Consider the following 20,237-nt stretch of genomic DNA (forward strand, 5'->3'; position numbering starts at 1 on the left):
ATTTTTAATTCTTTGTCTAAACTAATTAGTTTTGTTTCCATTACGCAAATGAGTTTTTTAAAACTATTTTAATAGGGAATATTTTTTAGTTACTATTAATACAATGTCGGGTGTTTAGAAAAAAATTAATGCTTTTACACAATGAACAGTGCTTTTTTATATGCAAATAATTTACAATAATAGATAATGATATAATTAGTTTCGCTGTTCGTACTGAAATAATTAAAGATAAATAATATTATTTTATATATATTCTTCCATTAGAATGACTTGAATTTTTTTAAAAATCGATACTTAACGAAATTGAAGATGCACTCCTCTGTAAATTATACAAAGGGTATTGTGTTCAACCTCCTCTATGAATCATGAGACCTTTCCGTTGGTGAGGGGGCTTGAGTGCTCAGGGATACAGAGTAGCTGGACCGAAGGTGCAACCATATCGGAGAGGTATCTGTTGAGAGCCAGACTAAGGAATGATTCCTGAAAGAGGGCAGCAGCTCTTTCAGTAGTTGTTAGGGGCGTGAGTCAGGACGACTTAAACGGCCGTATCAACATCACTCAATCCTCTGAGTACTGCGCAGCTGAAAGCAATGGAAAACTACAGCTGCTTTTTTTCCAAGAAAATGTGGCTCTCTGCATTTTCACATAGCAATAATGGAGGCGCCTTCCTTGGTAAAATATTCCGGAGGTAAAATAATCCCCCGTTCGGATCTCCGGGTGGGGACTACTAAGGAAGGGGTCACCAGAAAATTAAAAAATAACATTCTACGAGTCGGAGCGTGGAATGTTAGAAGCTTAAAAAAGGTTGGTAGGCTAGAAAATTTAAAAAGGGAAATGGGTAGGACAAATGTGGATATAGTAGGAATTAGTGAGGTTCGGTGGGAAGAGGAAGGCGACTTTTGGTCAGGTGATTTTAGAGTAATTAACTCAGCTTCAAATAATGGGCAGGCAGGAGTAGGTTTCGTGATGAACAAGAAGATAGGGAGGAGAGTGGAGTATTTCAAAACGCATAGCGATAGAATCATTGTAATAAGGATAAAATCAAAACCTAAACCGACAACGATTGTTAACGTCTATATGCCTACAAGCGCCCATGATGATGATGAGGTAGAGTGTGTATACGAAGAGATTGATGAAGCAATTAAACACGTAAAAGGAGATGAAAATTTAATAATAGTTGGAGATTGGAATGCAAGCATTGGAGAAGGCAAGGAAGGAAATATACTGGGTGAATACGGGCTGGGCAAAAGGAATGAAAGAGGGGACCGACTTATAGAGTTTTGCTCGAAGTATAATTTAGTAATTGCCAACACCCAATTTAAAAATCATAATAGAAGAATATACACTTGGAAAAAGCCAGGCGATACTGCAAGGTATCAGATAGATTATATCATGGTTAAGCAAAGATTTAGAAATCAACTCGTTGACTGCAAAACTTACCCTGGAGCAGACATTGATAGCGACCATAATTTGGTGAAAATGAAATGTAGATTGGGGTTTAAAAACCTCAAGAAAAGGTGTCAGGTGAATCGGTGGAATTTAGAGAAGCTTGAGGAAGAGGAGGTAAAGAAGATTTTTGAGGAGGACATCGCAAGAGGTCTGAGTAAAAAAGATAAGGTAGAAAATGTAGAAGAAGAATGGGAGAATGTTAAAAAGGAAATTCTTAAATCAGCAGAAGCAAACTTAGGCGGAATAAAGAGAACTGGTAGAAAACCTTGGGTTTCAGACGATATATTGCAGCTGATGGATGAACGTAGAAAATATAAGAATGCTAGTGATGAAGAAAGTAAAAGGAACTATCGGCAATTAAGAAATGCTATAAACAGGAAGTGCAAACTGGTGAAAGAAGAGTGGATTAAAGAAAAGTGTTCAGAAGTGGAAAGAGAAATGAACATTGGTAAAATAGACGGAGCATACAGGAAAGTTAAGGAAAATTTTGGGGTACATAAATTAAAATGTAATAATGTGTTAAACAAAGATGGTAAACCAATATATAATACGAAAGGTAAAGTCGATAGATGGGTGGAATATATTGAAGAGTAATACGGAGGAAATGAATTAGAAAATGGTGTTATAGAGGAAGAAGAGGAAGTTGAGGAGGATGAAATGGGAGAAACAATACTGAGATCTGAATTTAAGAGAGCATTAACAGATTTAAATGGCAGAAAGGCTCCTGGAATAGACGGAATACCTGTAGAATTACTGCGCAGTGCAGGTGAGGAAGCGATTGATAGATTATACAAACTGGTGTGTAATATTTATGAAAATGGGGAATTTCCATCAGACTTCAAAAAAAGTGTTATAGTTATGATGCCAAAGAAAGCAGGGGCAGATAAATGTGAAGAATGCAGAACAATTAGTTTAACTAGTCATGCATCAAAAACCTTAACCAGAATTTTATACAGAAGAATTGAGAGGAGAGTGAAAGAAGTGTTAGGAGAAGACCAATTTGGTTTCAGGAAAAGTATAGGGACAAGGGAAGCAATTTTAGGCCTCAGATTAATAGTAGAAGGAAAATTAAAGAAAAACAAACCCACATACTTGGCGTTTATAGACCTAGAAAAGGCTTTCGATAACGTAGACTGGAATAAAATGTTCAGCATTTTAAAAAAATTAGGGTTCAAATACAGAGATAGAAGAACAATTGCTAACATGTACAGGAACCAAACAGCAACAATAACAATTGAAGAACATAAGAAAGAAGCCCTAATAAGAAAGGGAGTCCGACAAGGATGTTCCCTATCGCCGTTACTTTTTAATCTTTACATGGAACTAGCAGTTAATGATGTTAAAGAACAATTTAGATTTGGAGTAACAGTACAAGGTGAAAAGATAAAGATGCTACGATTTGCTGATGATATAGTAATTCTAGCCGAGAGTAAAAAGGATTTAGAAGAAACAATGAACGGCATAGATGAAGTCCTACGCAAAAACTATCGCATGAAAATAAACAAGAACAAAACAAAAGTAATGAAATGTAGTAGAAATAACAAAGATGGACCACTGAATGTGAAAATAGGAGGAGAAAAAATTATGGAGGTAGAAGAATTTTGTTATTTGGGAAGTAAAATTACTAAAGATGGACGAATCAGGAGCGATATAAAATGCTGAATAGCAGAAGCTAAACGAGCCTTCAGTAAGAAATATAATTTGTTTACATCAAAAATGAATTTAAATGTCAGGAAAAGATTTTTGAAAGTGTATGTTTGGAGTGTCGCTTTATATGGAAGTGAAACTTGGACAATCGGAGTATCTGAGAAGAAAAGATTAGAAGCTTTTGAAATGTGGTGCTATAGGAGAATGTTAAAAATCAGATGGGTGGATAAAGTGACAAATGAAGATGTATTGCGGCAAATAGATGAAGAAAGTAGCATTTGGAAAAATATAGTTAAAAGAAGAGACAGACTTATAGGCCACATACTAAGGCATCCTGGAATAGTCGCTTTAATATTGGACGGACAGGTAGAAGGGAAAAATTGTGTAGGCAGGCCACGTTTGGAGTATGTAAAACAAATTGTTGGGGATGTAGGATGTAGAGGGTATACTGAAATGAAACGACTAGCACTAGATAGGGAATCTTGGAGAGCTGCATCAAACCAGTCAAATGACTGAAGACAAAAAAAAAATTGTGTTCAAAATAATGAGTAAATTTGGTGAACAGAGTAACAGTTCTGCCTCAAAAGTTAAACCAGGAAACAATGAAAACGTACATTTTGACTACCTGAAAGAAAAAAGTATATCGATAAAAATCAAATAATAATCGATAAAGAAAATTTATTCTATCGATCGTATTATATGCTAAATCGATCGATTTAGGAATTCGATGGTCTATAAGCTGTATTCTGTTAGCCCTACGTATAGAATACCAGAATTCCAGGAATAAGATAATTCATACTTGCATAGTATACTTGCATAGTAAAGTTTCATGATTAAGGGATCTTACTGGTTATTTTAATCTTTATTATGTTGCATATAAGCTTCAATTATTTTCATTGACTGAGTGCATTATCGCAAAATGTCTGGTGTAGATGATTTAATTATTTATGGATCCTGGGTGAGGGACAGAGTACTTGGCTGCGGAGGATTCGGAATAGTTACCTTGTGGAAAAATACTGTCAACAATCACTATCTAGGTAATATTTAAATAAATTATCGCTTTTTATAGGATTATATATATATATATATTTAAGAAATATTCTAAAAAAAACTTTTAAGTACGTTGACCCTGCTATTAATTTTAAGTTTTTATTTATTATTCATAAATCTGATTCGAAAGATCCATCGATTCTCATTTATCCCTTGACATTCCTTACCCCCATTGATTGATTTACGATTTAGTTTTTATTCTATATTTATACCATTACTTTGTTAAATTAAACCTGGAGTTCTGAATATGTAATCAACCAAGTTACATTCTTTCTATGATTCTTGCAGGTCTGCCTCTTAATTTTTAAAGTTTCAACACAATTTACATCACCAATTTTGTGTGGCTCTCTAAAAACAAAAATCACTGTTTTTTTTCTTCTTGCCCCTTCAGTTTTTATTATTTCTCTATCATAATTTCAACATATTTAATTTAATTTTTTACCATATTTTGTGATTCCTGTAAAAATCATTATTAATAAAAAAAATTATTACTATTATTATTGTTATTATTAAAAAATAATTATTAATTATTTTTATTATATCATAATAATATCTATGTTTAATATTGGAAGACTTCAGCAGAAATAGTGTCATTGTTTGTATCAGTAAGCTTTTGATTTTTTACTTATACTTCACCATTTGTAGTTATATATTATATATTTAAATTATCTGACATGCACTGAAATGTGCATTTTAATGAGTAGGGAAAAATAATATGGTGATTTGAGCAATTACTCGATCAACTTCAATTCGTTTTAATACTTTAACCCTTCAATGTGTTAATATACTGCAGTGTGTCTATACCCCATGTGCATGAATTATTTTATTCTAAACTGGCTATTTATTTAGTACCTAATACCTTTAAAGTAATATTTTATAACTATTAAGCAGTATTTTGTATTTTAACTTTCAAGATGCATCTTTAAAAGTGTAATTATCAGAAATATACATTTTTTGAGCGTGCAAAATAATATATTGAAATGTAATTTATCATAAAAATTAGATTGTGTGTGATAAATCTTGAAGCAATTTCCTGTACATAGTTCTGCTTCACATTCTGGGCACCAGTAATAGCTATCTTTCCTATTTCCATTTTTGTAACAAACACATCTTTTCTGAGGCCCTGCATTTTTACCTGATGGAGGAATGTTCTGTATAAAGTATCTTTCAGTAAATCTAGATCGGGGTGACTGGGTTGGTGGATGACCAGGTTTTGGTGACATTTTATTTGGCAATTTATCTTTCTCAATAAGTTCAGTAAATAGAGTTAACCTCTTTCTTTTTCCTGTTTAGCCTCCGGTACTACCATTTAGATAATACTTAAGAGGATGAATGAGGATGATATGTATGAGTGTAAATGAAGTGTAGTCTTGTACATTCTCAGTTCGACCAATCCTGAGATGTGTGGTTAATTAAAACCCAACCACCAAAGAACACCGGTATCCACGATCTAGCATTCAAATCCATGTAAAAATAACTGGCTTTACTAGGACTTGAATGCTGGAACTCTCGGCTTCCAAATCAGCTAGTTTGGGAAGACGTGTTCGCCACTAGACCAACCCGGTGGGTTAAATAGAGTTAACCTAAAAGAAAGTTGGTTGACTGTAGCGTGAGTTTTTCCATATTGTTTAGGAATTACAATAAAATGTAGAGTTGTTCATGTAAAACACAGAATCAGTTGCACATGTATTTGTTTAGAAATATGGAAAATTTATTTGCTAAACTTATTAAACAAACATATTTCATATCACACATTACTATTTCTAAACAAAAATAAATAGCAATTAAAAAGATGTAAACATGACAAGATTCAGGGGCTGAATTTCTAACCTCTAAACTTTCAAACTTGAAATCAAACAGCTGATTTTCATGAAGAAAGTCGGTCACACAGGAAAAGAAATGTATGAAAATATTCATCAATCCTTGTAACACAATACTTTATTTACTAAAAGTTAATTTAATTAAGAATAAGATCAGTAGATAGCACCATATGATTGTATGTCATTGTGCGTTCATATAATGGCAGAACACACTTTAGGGTTAATATACTGTAGTAGATATGTGCAGGATCAGGAAATCAGCAGGTTTGGGTAACGGGTGATGCTTGCAAGGTCTGCACCATGTTTTCAGTATTCTAAGCAATTAGCAATCAGTTGTGTGAGTTATAGTGACCTGTTGAGATGCTGATCCATTCTTTGGGGAGAGGTTGAAGATCTGTGGAGAAATGTTAGGTTTAAGATTAGGTTAGAGTTTTGTGTAGAAAGGAATAACATAAACTAATCTTCATACTTGTCTAAGTTGAACTCATAGTCAGCCATTGAAGATGATTGATTGTCCTCTTCCAGGAATAGAGAGATCTATCTGTCTGTACAACAATTTCAACTGCGGAGCAATTCGTTGAATGTGTAAACTATATACATTAAGTAATGCTGGATAACCGATTATTAATAATCGCTTCTGTTATTTACTTTCAAAATTTACATTTCATTTATTAAGCATTGTAATGAGTTATAATAATTTATGTTTTTTGTTAAGTTCACATTTTAAATATATATCAAATATGTTTAGCTAGAACAATAAAGATTTAGTGATGTTGCTAAAACATCTTAAAGGAAAGTAAATTGATATAATTAATTCTAACAATAATTAAGATCAGCTGGTTCATTAATAAATAAGAAGAAAGAAGAAGATGATAGGAGTTTACATTACACAAGAGGACAAAGAAAACAAATGAATATGAACAGCCCTCTTCCATGAGTAGATGGTGTGTGTTATACACATGACTTATAGCACAGAAAATGTGGTCGTGTCTCTCTCTGTAGTGACTATATTTCTGTTTAAACAAATTTGGCCAAGTGTCCTGTAAGATTGGTTAAGTATTGCCATATCTACGTAATTTATCCATAACCTCTCTCCACAAAAACGTAATCTTAACTCTAACTTTTTTTTTTTTATTTAAGATGTGGAGGAACTCCATTTACAGGCGCCGAAGCAGTGTCAGACTCGCTATAAGAGGTTCTGCAAGATAGTTAAAAAGGCGTGTGTATTCCTGCGCACTACCGACTAAACCTCCACCCTTGGCGATTAGCCCTTTCTGGAAATAGCTGATAAAGCATTACTTCAGGAGGGGGGGTTACACATACACACACACACACACACACACACACACACACACACACACACACACACACACACACACACACACAGACAGACAGACAGAGGCAGAGACAGAGAGAGAGAGTGAGTGAGAGGGAAAGGGTGGGAGGGGGTGGATGGGGAGGGAGAGAGATAGAGAGAGAGACAGAGAGAGAGAACAAAATAGATAGCAAGGCACACACACACACACACACACACACACACACATAAAAACAGATTCATGCATAACTAAAAAACCAGCTCAAAATAACACCAAACACACTTGAACCAAATATACCAGCACGTATACACTTTTTTTTCTTTTTCCTGTTTAACCTCCAGTAACTATCGTTTAGATAATTCTTCAGAGGATGATGAGGTGGTGTATGAGTGTAAATGAAGTGTAGTCTTGTACATTCTCAGTTCGACCATTCCTGAGATGTGTGGTTAATTGAAACCCAACCACCAAAGAATACTGGTATGCACGATCTAGTATTCAAATCTGTGTAGAAATAACTGGATTTACTAGGACTTGAACGCTGGAACACTCGACTTCCGAGCTGATTTGGGAAAACGCGTTCACCACTAGACCAACCCGGTGGGTAAGCACGTATACACTACCCGCGCACAAACACACGCACACCAACAACTCTTGCAACACTTATACTTACCATACGCATACTTACATGCCATCTGCTTTAGCTCGGAAGTGGAGGAAGCCCCAGGGACCCCAGCCTGTGGAGTGGCCGCGGCTTCATTGCATCCAGCCGAGCCCCACAAGATCGGGGGGTCCTCTAGACGCTCGTCTGCGGCCCTGTCCCTCGTACCGGGATCCCAGGGCCTCTATTGAACCTGCGGCATTCTTCGACAGAATGTAATTTCTCCATCATCACTGGTTAACATAATTTCCTGGAGGTCCTCAGATTCAAAAATTTCCTTTTTGTTAATAGCATCCACGATTTCCTCACTCTACCACAAATCTAGAACAGCGAAAAATACGTGAAAAGGCATCTCTTCAACCCCACAAGCAGGGCAGCTGTCCCTGTTTGCAGGGTTGGATTGAATGGTACAACCCAAACGTATAGAGATACGCCCTAAATCCCCCATGGCCTGCCAGCAGCTGAGTAAGATTAAAATCCATCGAACCATGGGTTCTCCCAGACCATCTCCCAATATCGCGTATCAACCTGTAGGATCCATTGGCCCTTCGCATAGCAGTACCAACTCCTGCCAATTCCTTAACATTTCCAGAGTAATTGCTACACTCTCTTCTTTCTTTTCAGCTGAGGTCATAGCTCTGTATTCGCGCATCCTCTTCCTTTGCATAATCACGAAGTCAATTGGGAGCAACCTGGAAATGACCTTCAAGGCCTCCAAGGAGACACTCCTATAGGCTGTTGCAACCCTGAGACACTTCCTATGGAGAGCCTCCAATATGCCTGTACTTCCTATATTTAATAACATCCGTCCAAATTTCAGCACAACACAGTAAGGTGGTGTATCCCACTCCGTTGAGTAGCCTCCTCCTCTATTTCTCTGGGTCTCTTAAATTTGGCAAAATGCCTGCAATATAGTGCATAACTCTCTCTGCCTTTTCAGAGGCTTCAAGAGCATGCTTGCCAAATCTCAGTAGCATCGATCCAAACGCTCAATTATTTTATTGCAGCCTTAGATTTAATTCTTCTACCCTCTAACTCAGTCGTCACTGTTGGCCTGCGTTTAGCAGAGGAAATAACAACCATTTCGATTTTTTCCGACGCCGTCTTCTGTCCAGCTCCCACCATCCAAGTGGTAACAGAGTAATAGCAGTCGCTGATCTTCGAGGTAGCCTCCCTCCGTGTATCTGCTTCGATAACAAGTAATAAATCATCTGCATAGCCTATGATCATCACCTTCGGAGACAGTGATACACTAAACGTTCCGTCGTAAATTATATTCCAGAGGGTCGGTCCTAGGACCGACCCCTGGGATACTCCTCTGTCCGCTACACGTTCGAGAATGTCACCATCAACATCACATATGATACATCTGCCTGTAAGATACAAGCAGATGATCCGAACTAAGTATAGTGGAACTCGAAACCTTTCAAGCGCTTGTCTGATCGCGACGTGGGAAATACTGTTAAACGCATTCCTCACATCCAGTGCGACCAGAAAGCACTTCCTTTGCATCTCCGGCGGCCAGCAATGATTCGCTCCGCAAAACCCCGTACATCTGCAACAGCAGCCAGTGCAGATCGGCCTTTAATGAAACCATACTGATTTCGGTGGAGTCCACCTGCTCCCTCCACCGGGCAGAGGTTAACCGTTACAGTATCATTCTTTCAAAAACCTTTTGGCCAATTTGTCTGTCATAGATAAAGGCCAAGGTGGTACCTGATAGGAGGACGGCAACGCCAAGTCCTTTCCGGGTTTCGGAATCAAGACCAGGGGCTGGCGCCTCCACCTCAAAGGGAATACTTCCTCCTTCAAACAGGTGTTGTATAAAATCACCTCAGGGTCAGCTCCAACGTCACTGAATTGAGCTCCCTTACTTCAAAGAACGGCAGTGCCCCCATATCAGGCAACACATCAATCACTGCCACATCTCCGTAGGGAAAGAGTTCCTCAGTTACGCCCCTCATTGTGCCGCCTCACATGATTCGGTTGTTGAGATTGCTAGGCGGAAGGATGTTGATTTGATGTTAGTGTCCGAACTGAATTTGAGACGGCTAGAACAGGAGGGTTGGTGGCATGATGTAGCTGAAGGTGCCGCCCTATGTCTAGCGAAAGTAAGTGTGTCTTTTGTGAGACATGGTTTGGGCGAAGGTTATGTCTGGGTTGAGACCTCGGAAATGATAATTTATAGTGTATATGTGTCTTCAAATGTGCCAATGAAGGATTTTGAGACGGTGCTAGATGGCGTTAGTAGAGTGAGAAGGGCCTCCCGCAAGGAGGTTTTAATAGCGGGGGATTTTAACGCTAAAAACGTGTTATGAGGTGGAGAGAGGAGTGACGTGAGAGGTAGACAGCTGGAGGAAGTGATGGCGGGGTTGGGGCTCATCTGCCTAAACGATGGTAAGCTTCCAACCCTGGTCCAGAGTACTGGATCGTCGTTCATAGACTTGACGTTTGTTTCACCGAGACTGGCCAGGTCGACTAGAGGTTGGGAGGTGTTTCAGCAGGAAGAGTCGCTTAGTGATCATTAAGTGATCTATTTTGAACTGGGGGCCTCATGGTCACGAGGGGTTGATGTACAAGTAAGAAGAGTGGTGTGCATTGGGCATTGAGAGGGCACAACATATTGTACAAGAGCGTTTGGGTCACCTCGGTGACATTTCGTCGGAGTTTTTAACGGAGGTGATTTCCGAGTCTTGCCGTACGGCACTATTTAAGGAGGCTATTTAATTAAGGAGGTGTCGGAAAGCTTTTTAAGAAAGAAATTATGAGCAGTAAGAGAGAGAAGTTTGATTAGATGGAATTAAGAAGTGCGGTGATGAAAATCAGTAGGCGGAAAAGTCCGGGACTAAATGAAATACCCAATGAGGTGGTGGCGGCAATGGCAATGGCGATGCCGGAGATGGTGTTATCTGCGTTTAATAAGATACTGGTAGATGGTATGATTCCGAAGGTGCGGAAAGTGGGGTGGTTGGTTATGCTACGGAAGGGTGGTAGGGAGAAGAATGACCCCATCGGGTACAGGCCGTTGTGCCTTTTAAGTTGTATGACAAAGTTGTTTGAACGGATGATGGCGGAACGGCTGAGTTTCGAGATTGAAGCCGGTGAGGGACTAAGTGAATACCAATTCGGTTTCCGCAAGAGCCGTACTGCAGTGTAGGCTGTTGCGAGAGTAACGCGGGTGGTTGATGAGGCAACTAGTGGTACCTAGAACACCCGGGCTATACCGGCGGTAGTGTTGCTGGATGTAATGAATGCGTCTACTTAATTCGCTACCGTTCGGGTGGGTTCTCCAGGAACTATAGAGGTGGAAGATCAGCCCGTATTTGTACAGGCTTGTGCAGGATTACTTTAATGGTAGGGCAGTGGTAGGCAATGTAGAAGGAGGGGCTCCAATTGGGATTGGAATGGAGGCAGGAGTGCCGCAAGGGTCGGTCATTGGCCCGCTCTTGTGGTGTATCGCTTATAATGGGCTGCTGCGGTTAGGTTTTCCAGACGGGGTGTCGCCAACTGGTTTTGCAGATGATCTCTCCCTGGTCGTTACCGCTAAAACGGAGGAGGAGGTTATGGCCCGGGAGAACGAGGCAGAAGATGGTTCACGATTGGTTACGGGAGCGACAGCTCCATCTAGCGTTGGAGGAATCGCAGTTGGTATTAATGACTGTAAAACTATGGCTCCGGAGGATTAGTTTATCAGTAGGAGGCACGTAGATTGTATGCGTCCAGGGCTAAATACCTGGGAGTAACGCTAGATGACAAGTGTTCTTTTCTGCCGCATGTAGTGGAAGCGGTGAAGAATGGCCGTAAGACTGTGGGGGCGATTGTTTAGTAGGATGGCGGGCCTAGCACAGCGAAGAGGAGATTATTAGCATCGGTGGCTAGGTGCGTTGTTTTGTACGCCGTTCTGGAGGAGAGCGTTAGATTAGAGGATTGTGAGAACGAGATTGCTCTCCTCTTTGCAGAGGCCGTTGGCAATTGGGGTGGCGCGGTCGTACCGAACTGTTTCGACGGAAGAAATTTTAGTAATAGCGGCTATGCCACCTTTAGATCTGATAGCGAAGGACGTAGGAGAGTTCGGCTGGTTTGCCCAAAAGGTCAAGCTAAGCGAGATACGCTGATGAAGTGGCAGCATCGTTGGGAAAGGGCGCAGGTAGGAATCTGGACGAGAAGGCTGATCCCTCAGATCAAACCATGGCTGGGCAGAAGGTATGGCGAGTTAACCTATGAGATGACGCAGTTCCTGACCGGTCACGGCTGCTTCAACAAGTATCTGTGGGACAGAAAGAGGAGGAGGTCGGGTGCCTTTACTGCGGAGAGAGTGATACAGTGGAGCACACGGTGTTCCACAGTGATGGAGAGGAGAGAGGTGGAGCATGTTATTGGTGCAATCACTCCATTGGTGGAGGTTTAGTCGATAGTGCATAACGTGATGGAAACGATGTTGTTTAATCGGCGGAATTGGAACGCCTTTAGTAATATGGTCATTCGTATAATGAGAGCTAAGGCTAGGGAGGAAGTGGAAGATGGGGAGGATGATAGGGGGACGTCGAAAACGGAGATTTGAGGTTTCTAGATTAGGGGTTGGGTGGATACCCCCTTTCAGGAGGCGTTGGATGCCAAGGTGTCTCATGGCCGATGAGTGAAAGGGGACTTCAGGGGGTTAAAATGAAAAGAGGGTAGAGGGTCCTCTAGGGGGGTCCTCCACTTAGTGGCAAGGCATAAAGGAAGACCAGAGTCCCGGGTGGAGGTCCCTCTAGGGGGACTTCCGCTTAAAGGCAAGGCATTAGAAAAGATCCAGTCCCGGCCGACCGGGTGGTACTCTGTGCTGGGAATTGCGTAGTCGGGTCCAGCATGGTCACTCGGGAGGTTAGAACAAAGGCACCCTTGGGATTGAGTCGTGCTTCGCTGGTCTAGGTCCAGTCCCAATGGGAAGGGGGAAAAAAGTTATACCTCTGTCGCAATTCGGGTCACTGGTGTTCTGGGTTTCAATGCTTTCCTCACTAACAACCTGTAGGGTTTTCCCCAAGAGTCCGTCTCTTTCTCTTCAATTAAGCGTCTTTAACATTGCCTCTTCGTAACCTTTACCAGCCATGCCACTTCTCTATTTTTCTCCTTATATAAGGCCAAATATACAGACTTAGCCGAATAGAGATACGACCTCGTTGCCGCACGCCTGGCCAGTAAGCAACTCCCTTCGCTTTTAGGCTATCTCAGCTGTCCACCAATATACCGGAGGACGACCTCTCCTACTGTATTTTCTAGGGAGCTGTAGACTACATGAACGCACCAACAAATCGACCAAGTGAGTGGCTTTGACTTCTGCATTGTGGGCTTCATTCACAATCCGCAGATTCAGATTTTTCAGAAAGGCAATCTGATCCATACCTCTGGTGCTCTAGCCCTGTTCAACAATCCTTCCATCTCCACCAATACCAGGGTTAGTTAAAGTCATAGTCACTGCCCGATGTTCAGTGGCGGTGAAATCTTTGTAGACACGTCAGTCTCGAATTCTCGGAGCCAGCGTTGAGGAGGCAAATGTGACATCAACAATAGAACCAGTCTCCCCTTTTTGAATGTGAAGTTTCACCCTACATTCATACCCACTATATCCAGTTCTGCAATGACATGATTAAGTAGCCTACCCCGTGGATCTGCCCTGACAGATCCCCAGGATGTAGACCAAGTATTGCAGTCACCTCCTAATAACGCCGGCCGATGAGCAGAAATGTACCTAGCATGAACAGCCAGGATCTCTCAATAAGCTTCAAAGGGTATATTGGATGAGAGGTAGCAGGAGTAATAATACACCCTGCCAACTCTCGCCTTCACAGATTCCAGCTTTCATCAACAGTAGCAGCCAGGCTGTCTATAAGTTTAAGCTCCAAGATATTGATGTCTACAACTGCCGTGTATTCAAGGCGCCTTCACTTCTATCTGGCACTCCAATCCTGGTGTTCTTATAGTTTCTAGGCCAAGTCGTATTAATGAAATACACCATTTGATTGAGCGGGACTCCACTGTCTAGCCAGTCCGGAATTGGACATCCAGTAGAACAACCATCTGTGACGCAGCCTCTGATGTCTTTTTAAACCCATGTGAGACGGTAATGGCTTTAATCACCTTTCTCAGGTCTTTGACCGTGTTGCCCAATTCTAACTCAGTATCTTTAATTGTCCTCTTCATGTTTTTATCTATGTTTTTAATGAGCTCTTTAGCAAGGTGCTCAAGTTTCCTCACAGTTTTATCTAGGTGGGAGGGAGCCTCCTCATCCTCAGTGGAGGATTGCCTAGCTTTTATTCTCTTGGCTCCTCTCCTGCCGCCTGTAGTAAGGCTTAGGTGGAAGCCCACCCATCCAAACACTTGCCACCGATGGGCCGGTAACATCCCGCTTAAGGACAACCTCCAGTGTAGGGACTACCTTCGGAATAGAAGCAGCCTGCACAGGAGTGACCTTCACATCCTCCTGGCTCATCGTCGTAGCCTCCAGAGCGTTCTCAACCACTTTAACTGGCTTTTCCTTCGCAATGGTAGTTTGATTTGTTAAATGTAGCTTGTTTATTTAAGCTAAAAATCAAAGCTGTATTATCAATACTGATAAGAAACAAAATAAAAATTAATTTCAGTATCAGAAGTTTATCCTCAAACTAGAGTGTAAAAGTCCACGCTATCAAAACCGATAATAAATAATAGTTATTAAGAACAAGAATGTTATTGACAAGAGATAACAAATTCAGCAAAGTGAACAACTTTCCAACTCACAGACGACTAACCCGCACTAACTTGTGTCACTAATGAACAGTCAATTATAGACCCCATTGCCAATGGCAATAAGGCCGATATCTAAAAATCTATTAAAAATTAGTCCAGCATCCAAAACTCGAGAAAAATTAAAAAGTACTACCAAAAAAAAAACTCCAACAGTTACCAGTCCAACTATCTGTAAAAAATACCGAAAACCCTTGCCAAATAACAAAAAACCTTTACCTTAACTGCAATCTTAAATCCAACTCTAACCTTAACCCTAACCTCTCTTCACAGAACAGATCAGAATCTTGATAACTCAGAAAACTTAGAAAATTGATTAGAGTACTGATAATGTGGTTTGAACTTTGGACCTTGCACGGGTCATCTGCTTTCCAACATTTAGATGTTATGTTTTCCTGGCCCTAAGCATATCTGCTAAAGTATATTAAAGTACGAACAAAATCGAAGTTAATCAAGTAATTGCTTAGAATTACTGCCAGTAAAAAAGGTAAAATGTAATGTTACAGCTATTACAATGAAAATTAAATTTATTGCTGCATTATTTTACTGTTAAATAAAAAAAAGGGGTAAAATTTTAATACATTTTTATTATAAAATTCTTGTACATCAATGTACAGGTTGTCTGAAAAAGTACTCTGCAGTTTTAAATTAAATTTTCTTTATGTTTAGAGTTACAAATGCATGTCTTTTCTTACATAAAAGTACAAAGTCTAAAGTTTTTTACTTTTAATGTAACTCAATATGAGCACTGTTTACAGTCCTGAAGATGTCTAATCAATAATCCATCTTATTACACCCTCTGGTGAATATGTTTGCTGGAATCGTTTCCACAGATACTGTTTTTCTTTTACGCAGGTGGTCAAGTGATTGGATTTTTTTGGCATCAGATTGAAACTTTATGATGGCCAAATGTTGAGAGCTTCTCCACTTATTCCACCTTGTGGGAACTTTCATTGAGTGCAATCCGCATAACTTCTGCAAGATGTGGAGAGGTTCCATCCTGAAAAATTAGGCCCTCCATATTTTCAGTCTGCGAAAATACAAAGTTCTCCAACATGTACAAGTACACTATGCCTGTAATAGTCTGCTTATAGAAAGAAATTGCCCAAAATTTCTATTATGCATGATATATATCACTCTAGACAATCATTTTTGGATAGTTATGGATGAATTCCTCTGATTCATGTGAATTTTCTGAGTCTCATACTCTACATTTATGGTAATTCACAACTCCTTGAACATGAATGTTGCTGTGTTAGAAAATAAAATCTGCTGCAGGTCATTCATCAACAAATACGAATTCTTACATGATTGTTACAAATTGAACTCTTGTTGCTTATCGTTAGGTTTAATTCCATGAAGTAACTGCAGTTTATAAGCAAAATGTTTTAGTCACTTGTGAACAAAACATGAACAGTACTTTTTTAGAATGTTTAGTTGACAACTAACACTACAAACTGAACAAGATCTTTCAATTATAGGACTGGAATGTTTGCCACTCAACTGCTGTAACTGCTGAAATTTTAAATATACAAATAACCATTCAAAAATGTTTATAGAGTTTGTAATAAAATGAAGCCAAGTTGGAAGCTGTCATTTTTGATTTAATGTTGGGACCACCTTCTACCATCCAGGAAAACGACATCTCTGTTGTAAACTTACCACTTGCACCCTTATAAGTTTCCACTCACGCATTTAGGTTAGCTCTACGAGCTAGTTAGGACACTGGTCGCTAAACTGTTTCGAGGCTCAGTAGCCGTTTGTGGCACAGACATTCGGTTTTATGCTTTAGGACGACCGATGGTGTGGTGGTGGGAGAAATACCAAGCAAACCAATTAGGACGGGCAGCAGACAGTGCCTAAAGAAACCTTTTGAAGACCTCAGCTCGGACCACTCTCCTATCTTATTGGAGTTGGGCCAAGCAGGGGGCGGCCGAGACCCCCCGACTATACCCCGAAGTTTTAAAAATACCACGAGATGTAAAAGATACAAATTAATAATGTAATATTATTTACCAATTAGCTCAAACAAATGGTTACAAAAAAAAGCAGTAAATTAAATACATTTAATTACAATAAATAGAGCACATTCAACTTTAACTGTAAAAGTTACAAATATTTTAAACGAATTTGATGCAAAGTAAGTATATAAAACAAACCTTATTTACAAAATCAACGTGAAGAAAGTGATATGTAAAACTAACTGCAATTTGGAATACAGCTGATAAAAAAACATTGGTAACACACTATTTTTTTTTTTGTCTTCAGTCATTTGACTGGTTTGATGCAGCTCTCCAAGATTCCCTATCTAGTGCTAGTCGTTTCATTTCAGTATACCCTCTACATCCTACATCCCCAACAATTTGTTTTACATACTCCAAACGTGGCCTGCCTACACAATTTTTCCCTTCTACCTGTCCTTCCAATATTAAAGCGACTATTCCAGGATGCCTTAGGATGTGGCCTATAAGTCTGTCTCTTCTTTTAACTATATTTTTCCAAATGCTACTTTCTTCATCTATTTGCCGCAATACCTCTTCATTTGTCACTTTATCACACTATAGCAACAGGAAAAAACCATTTTCCCAGTTGTAAATCAAATATAGCAAATGCTTCAATTATTCAGTAACAAATATCAAACCATTCTGCCAACATCTAGGATGGAGTGATAGCATCATTGTTTTCAGATAGAAGGTTGTAGATTTGAATTGTGGTCAGTTTGGAATTTCTCATATGTTAGAAATATTTCATATCATATTCCCTACCACAAACCTTGAGCTTAGTAGTGAATTAATTGTCTAATAAAACTGATATTTATAGCTAGATGAAGTTAGATGTAGTTTGAATTAATGATTAAAGAAAAGGCGGGTACAAGTTTTAGTCAGATTAGAAAGTAATTAAAATAAAATTGAATTACTAAAATCTGGAGAGAAACAATGAATAAAATGATTAAACATCTGATGATTTTGTTAATTTCTTAACATTTTATCAGAATGACTTAAAATTTAAGTAAACAGTATCAGTATCATTAATTATTTCATCTACTACATTTTATTCAGAAAAAAATTAGTAACTTATCTATTATCTAAAAGATAAAAGCTTATGCTATTGGAGGACTATAGAATGCTGTAGTGGAATAGAAGAGAGATGATTTCTTGCCGCTTTTACAGCCTCTAGCTTTCTCCTGAAGAATTGGATAAATGAATATTAAATGCAAGTTTGATTACGGATTTCGTAATATGAACAGTTTTCATCCTTATCAGTGGAAACCAATCTTTTAATGAAGAAGGTAATCCCTTAGTAATCCAGGTAAAAATAGATTAGCCTGGCCAGAAGTTAGATCTTTTCTTAATAACTTAGTCCTTTAAAGAGTGTTGGTAAGTCCCTTGATCATTTAAATTGGGGCATGTCTGAATAACCTATTGAGGTACTTACTGGATTTGGGAATTAGTGTACATCAAAACTGAAAAGTTTTGAAGTCTGCTTTCTAAACAGAAGAAGAATGAATTTGTGCAGTAGGGCAATTCTGACTTTACTACGGCCTAGAGGCATAGATCTATATTAGATTAATTTAAGAGAAGGTCTAGATTAGACCTTTAGTCTAAATTAGACTAGTTTATGTTAGTGAAGAGAAAAAGTGTTTAGTTAAAAAAGACCGTTGTAAATAAGTTACCTGGATTATTTCTTACTTTTCTTAGCTTGTTACTAATGGCTGGAACATCTGTCATCCTAGCAATCTGTCTTATATTCCTAATAATTAGGAGTGTATTAGTTTTTAATAAATGTTCAAGAGTTTGATGTATGCGTTTGAATTTAACTTATTTTTTTCTGATTTATGAAGTGTCTAGTAAACTTAATAGTGCGTCATAAAAAAGATGGTTTCTGTTGGTGCCATTTTCTTTGTGTGTTAATGCAGTTATTGATATAATTATTTTACTAGAAGTTTATTTCAATGAACATTTTTGTTTTCTATTAAGATATTTAATTGAAATTTTATGATTTTTCTTTTTTTAAGCATTGAAGAAGTGTCGTTGGGATAATGCCGGTGCCAATAAGGAGATTATATCAAAAAAACAAAAGGAACGCTGGAGTAAAGAAGTTGATATAATGAAACGGTTATCACATCGTAATGTTGTACGCTCTTTGCCATTGCCAGATGAATTTAGGAGCATGAAATCAGAATTGCCGATATTAAGTATGGAATTTTGTTCTTTGGGCGACTTGAGACAGGTATGTTGTTAATATGTTATTAATTAATTATTTATAAGTGTACTGAATTAGACGTAACAAATTTTATAATGATTAAAGTAGCCTGCAAATTAATCCGAACATAGGGAATTTTTTGTTTATTTCTATGTTGTGGCTATACTGCTTGATCACATCCATTATTTAAGTTGTTTGTGTGATGTGAGGTTTTTGTTCTTTTGTTATTTAGCAGTTTTCATGTTTTGTGAAAGTTTATTTCATTTTTTATTACAAAATTATTTATTTTATTTTATTATTTTTTGGTCTGTGTGTCTTAATATAACAGACATAACTCCAAAATAGCGTTTGAAAATTGTTTTTCATTCTAAGGATGTCAGTATAGCACAATGACAAAAAGCTTCCGAGTGTGGTTTAGGAGTAGGGACAGTGAATGCTATCTTGAAACAATTTAAAGAAACTGGTTCCTTTTCACCTCAAAGGTAAATGGCAAATGAGGCAGTAAAAGAAAAACTACTCCAGCACAGGCGGTTGTAAGTGGGAAAAAGTAAACTTGATCCAAAATTATCTGCTGTGGACTTAAATTGAGAATTAGCAGCCAGTTGAACAGATTTACATGTGACAACTGTTAGACACTTCTTGCAGGTGGATGGAAAGCTCGTCAAGAAACAAGCTAAGAAACAGTTTTTAACACCAACAGTGTGCAAAAAAAAGACTCTTGCGAGCCAAAGCACATGCTAACTAGACCAAAGAAGACTGTAAAAATGCTATGTTTTCAACAAGTTACATTTTTATGCTCAGGGATCAAAGGGTTCTGTACATTAGAATTAAGAGTAATAATAATAATTTTCTATTAATGATTTCATAAGAGGAGGGGTTAAGTTTTAAGCTATGCAGATTCTGAAAAAAGTTCATTGACATCACTAGATCTTTGTAGATATTTCTTATGCTCCAAGACTTTCTTATAATTCTTTTTTTTTTGTAGAGATTAAATAGGTATGGAGGTAGGCTAAATCCTAATTTGATTTCTGTTTATAACTAGTTTGTCTTTTATCTTGGTTTGTTTCTATCTGACTTTTCTGGTTTTGTAATCTTAATAAAATTTCGTGATTGCAGCATTTCTTTTCTTTCTGTGCAATTGTTTTTAATTTTCGTTTCATTTTATTTAATCAAATTCAATATTTTTAGAAAGTTGCTTTGTACTCTGGAATTGTGGAAGTGAAATGATTAAACTTTTTTTATTATTATTTCATTATTTTATAGAAACAGATGGTACAATAACCGGTATAGTTTATAAAAGTTGTTGAAAATGACCTCCTCCAACATTAATAC

At 38.3% G+C, this 20,237-nt stretch overlaps 1 protein-coding gene across 3 annotated transcripts in view; it reads left to right on the plus strand.

Annotated features, from left to right (window-relative positions):
- Window positions 1–3,838: 3,838 nt before the first annotated feature.
- IKKbeta (inhibitor of nuclear factor kappa B kinase subunit beta) overlaps window positions 3,839–20,237 on the plus strand; it is a 131,230-nt gene continuing 114,831 nt past the window's right edge. Inside the window, exons 1-2 of one of the 3 annotated variants that reach the window (XM_075376907.1) lie at window positions 3,839–4,133; window positions 18,718–18,932. In XM_075376907.1, the coding sequence (XP_075233022.1) occupies window positions 4,016–4,133; window positions 18,718–18,932 (333 nt within the window). In that variant the 5' untranslated portion in view covers window positions 3,839–4,015. The remainder of the gene's footprint in view (window positions 4,134–18,717; window positions 18,933–20,237) is intronic. The other 2 variants (XM_075376904.1, XM_075376905.1) reach the window with 2 other exon arrangements.

The sequence above is a fragment of the Lycorma delicatula genome, chromosome 10 (assembly GCF_047948215.1).
Source record: "Lycorma delicatula isolate Av1 chromosome 10, ASM4794821v1, whole genome shotgun sequence".
Lineage (NCBI taxonomy): Eukaryota > Metazoa > Arthropoda > Insecta > Hemiptera > Fulgoridae > Lycorma > Lycorma delicatula.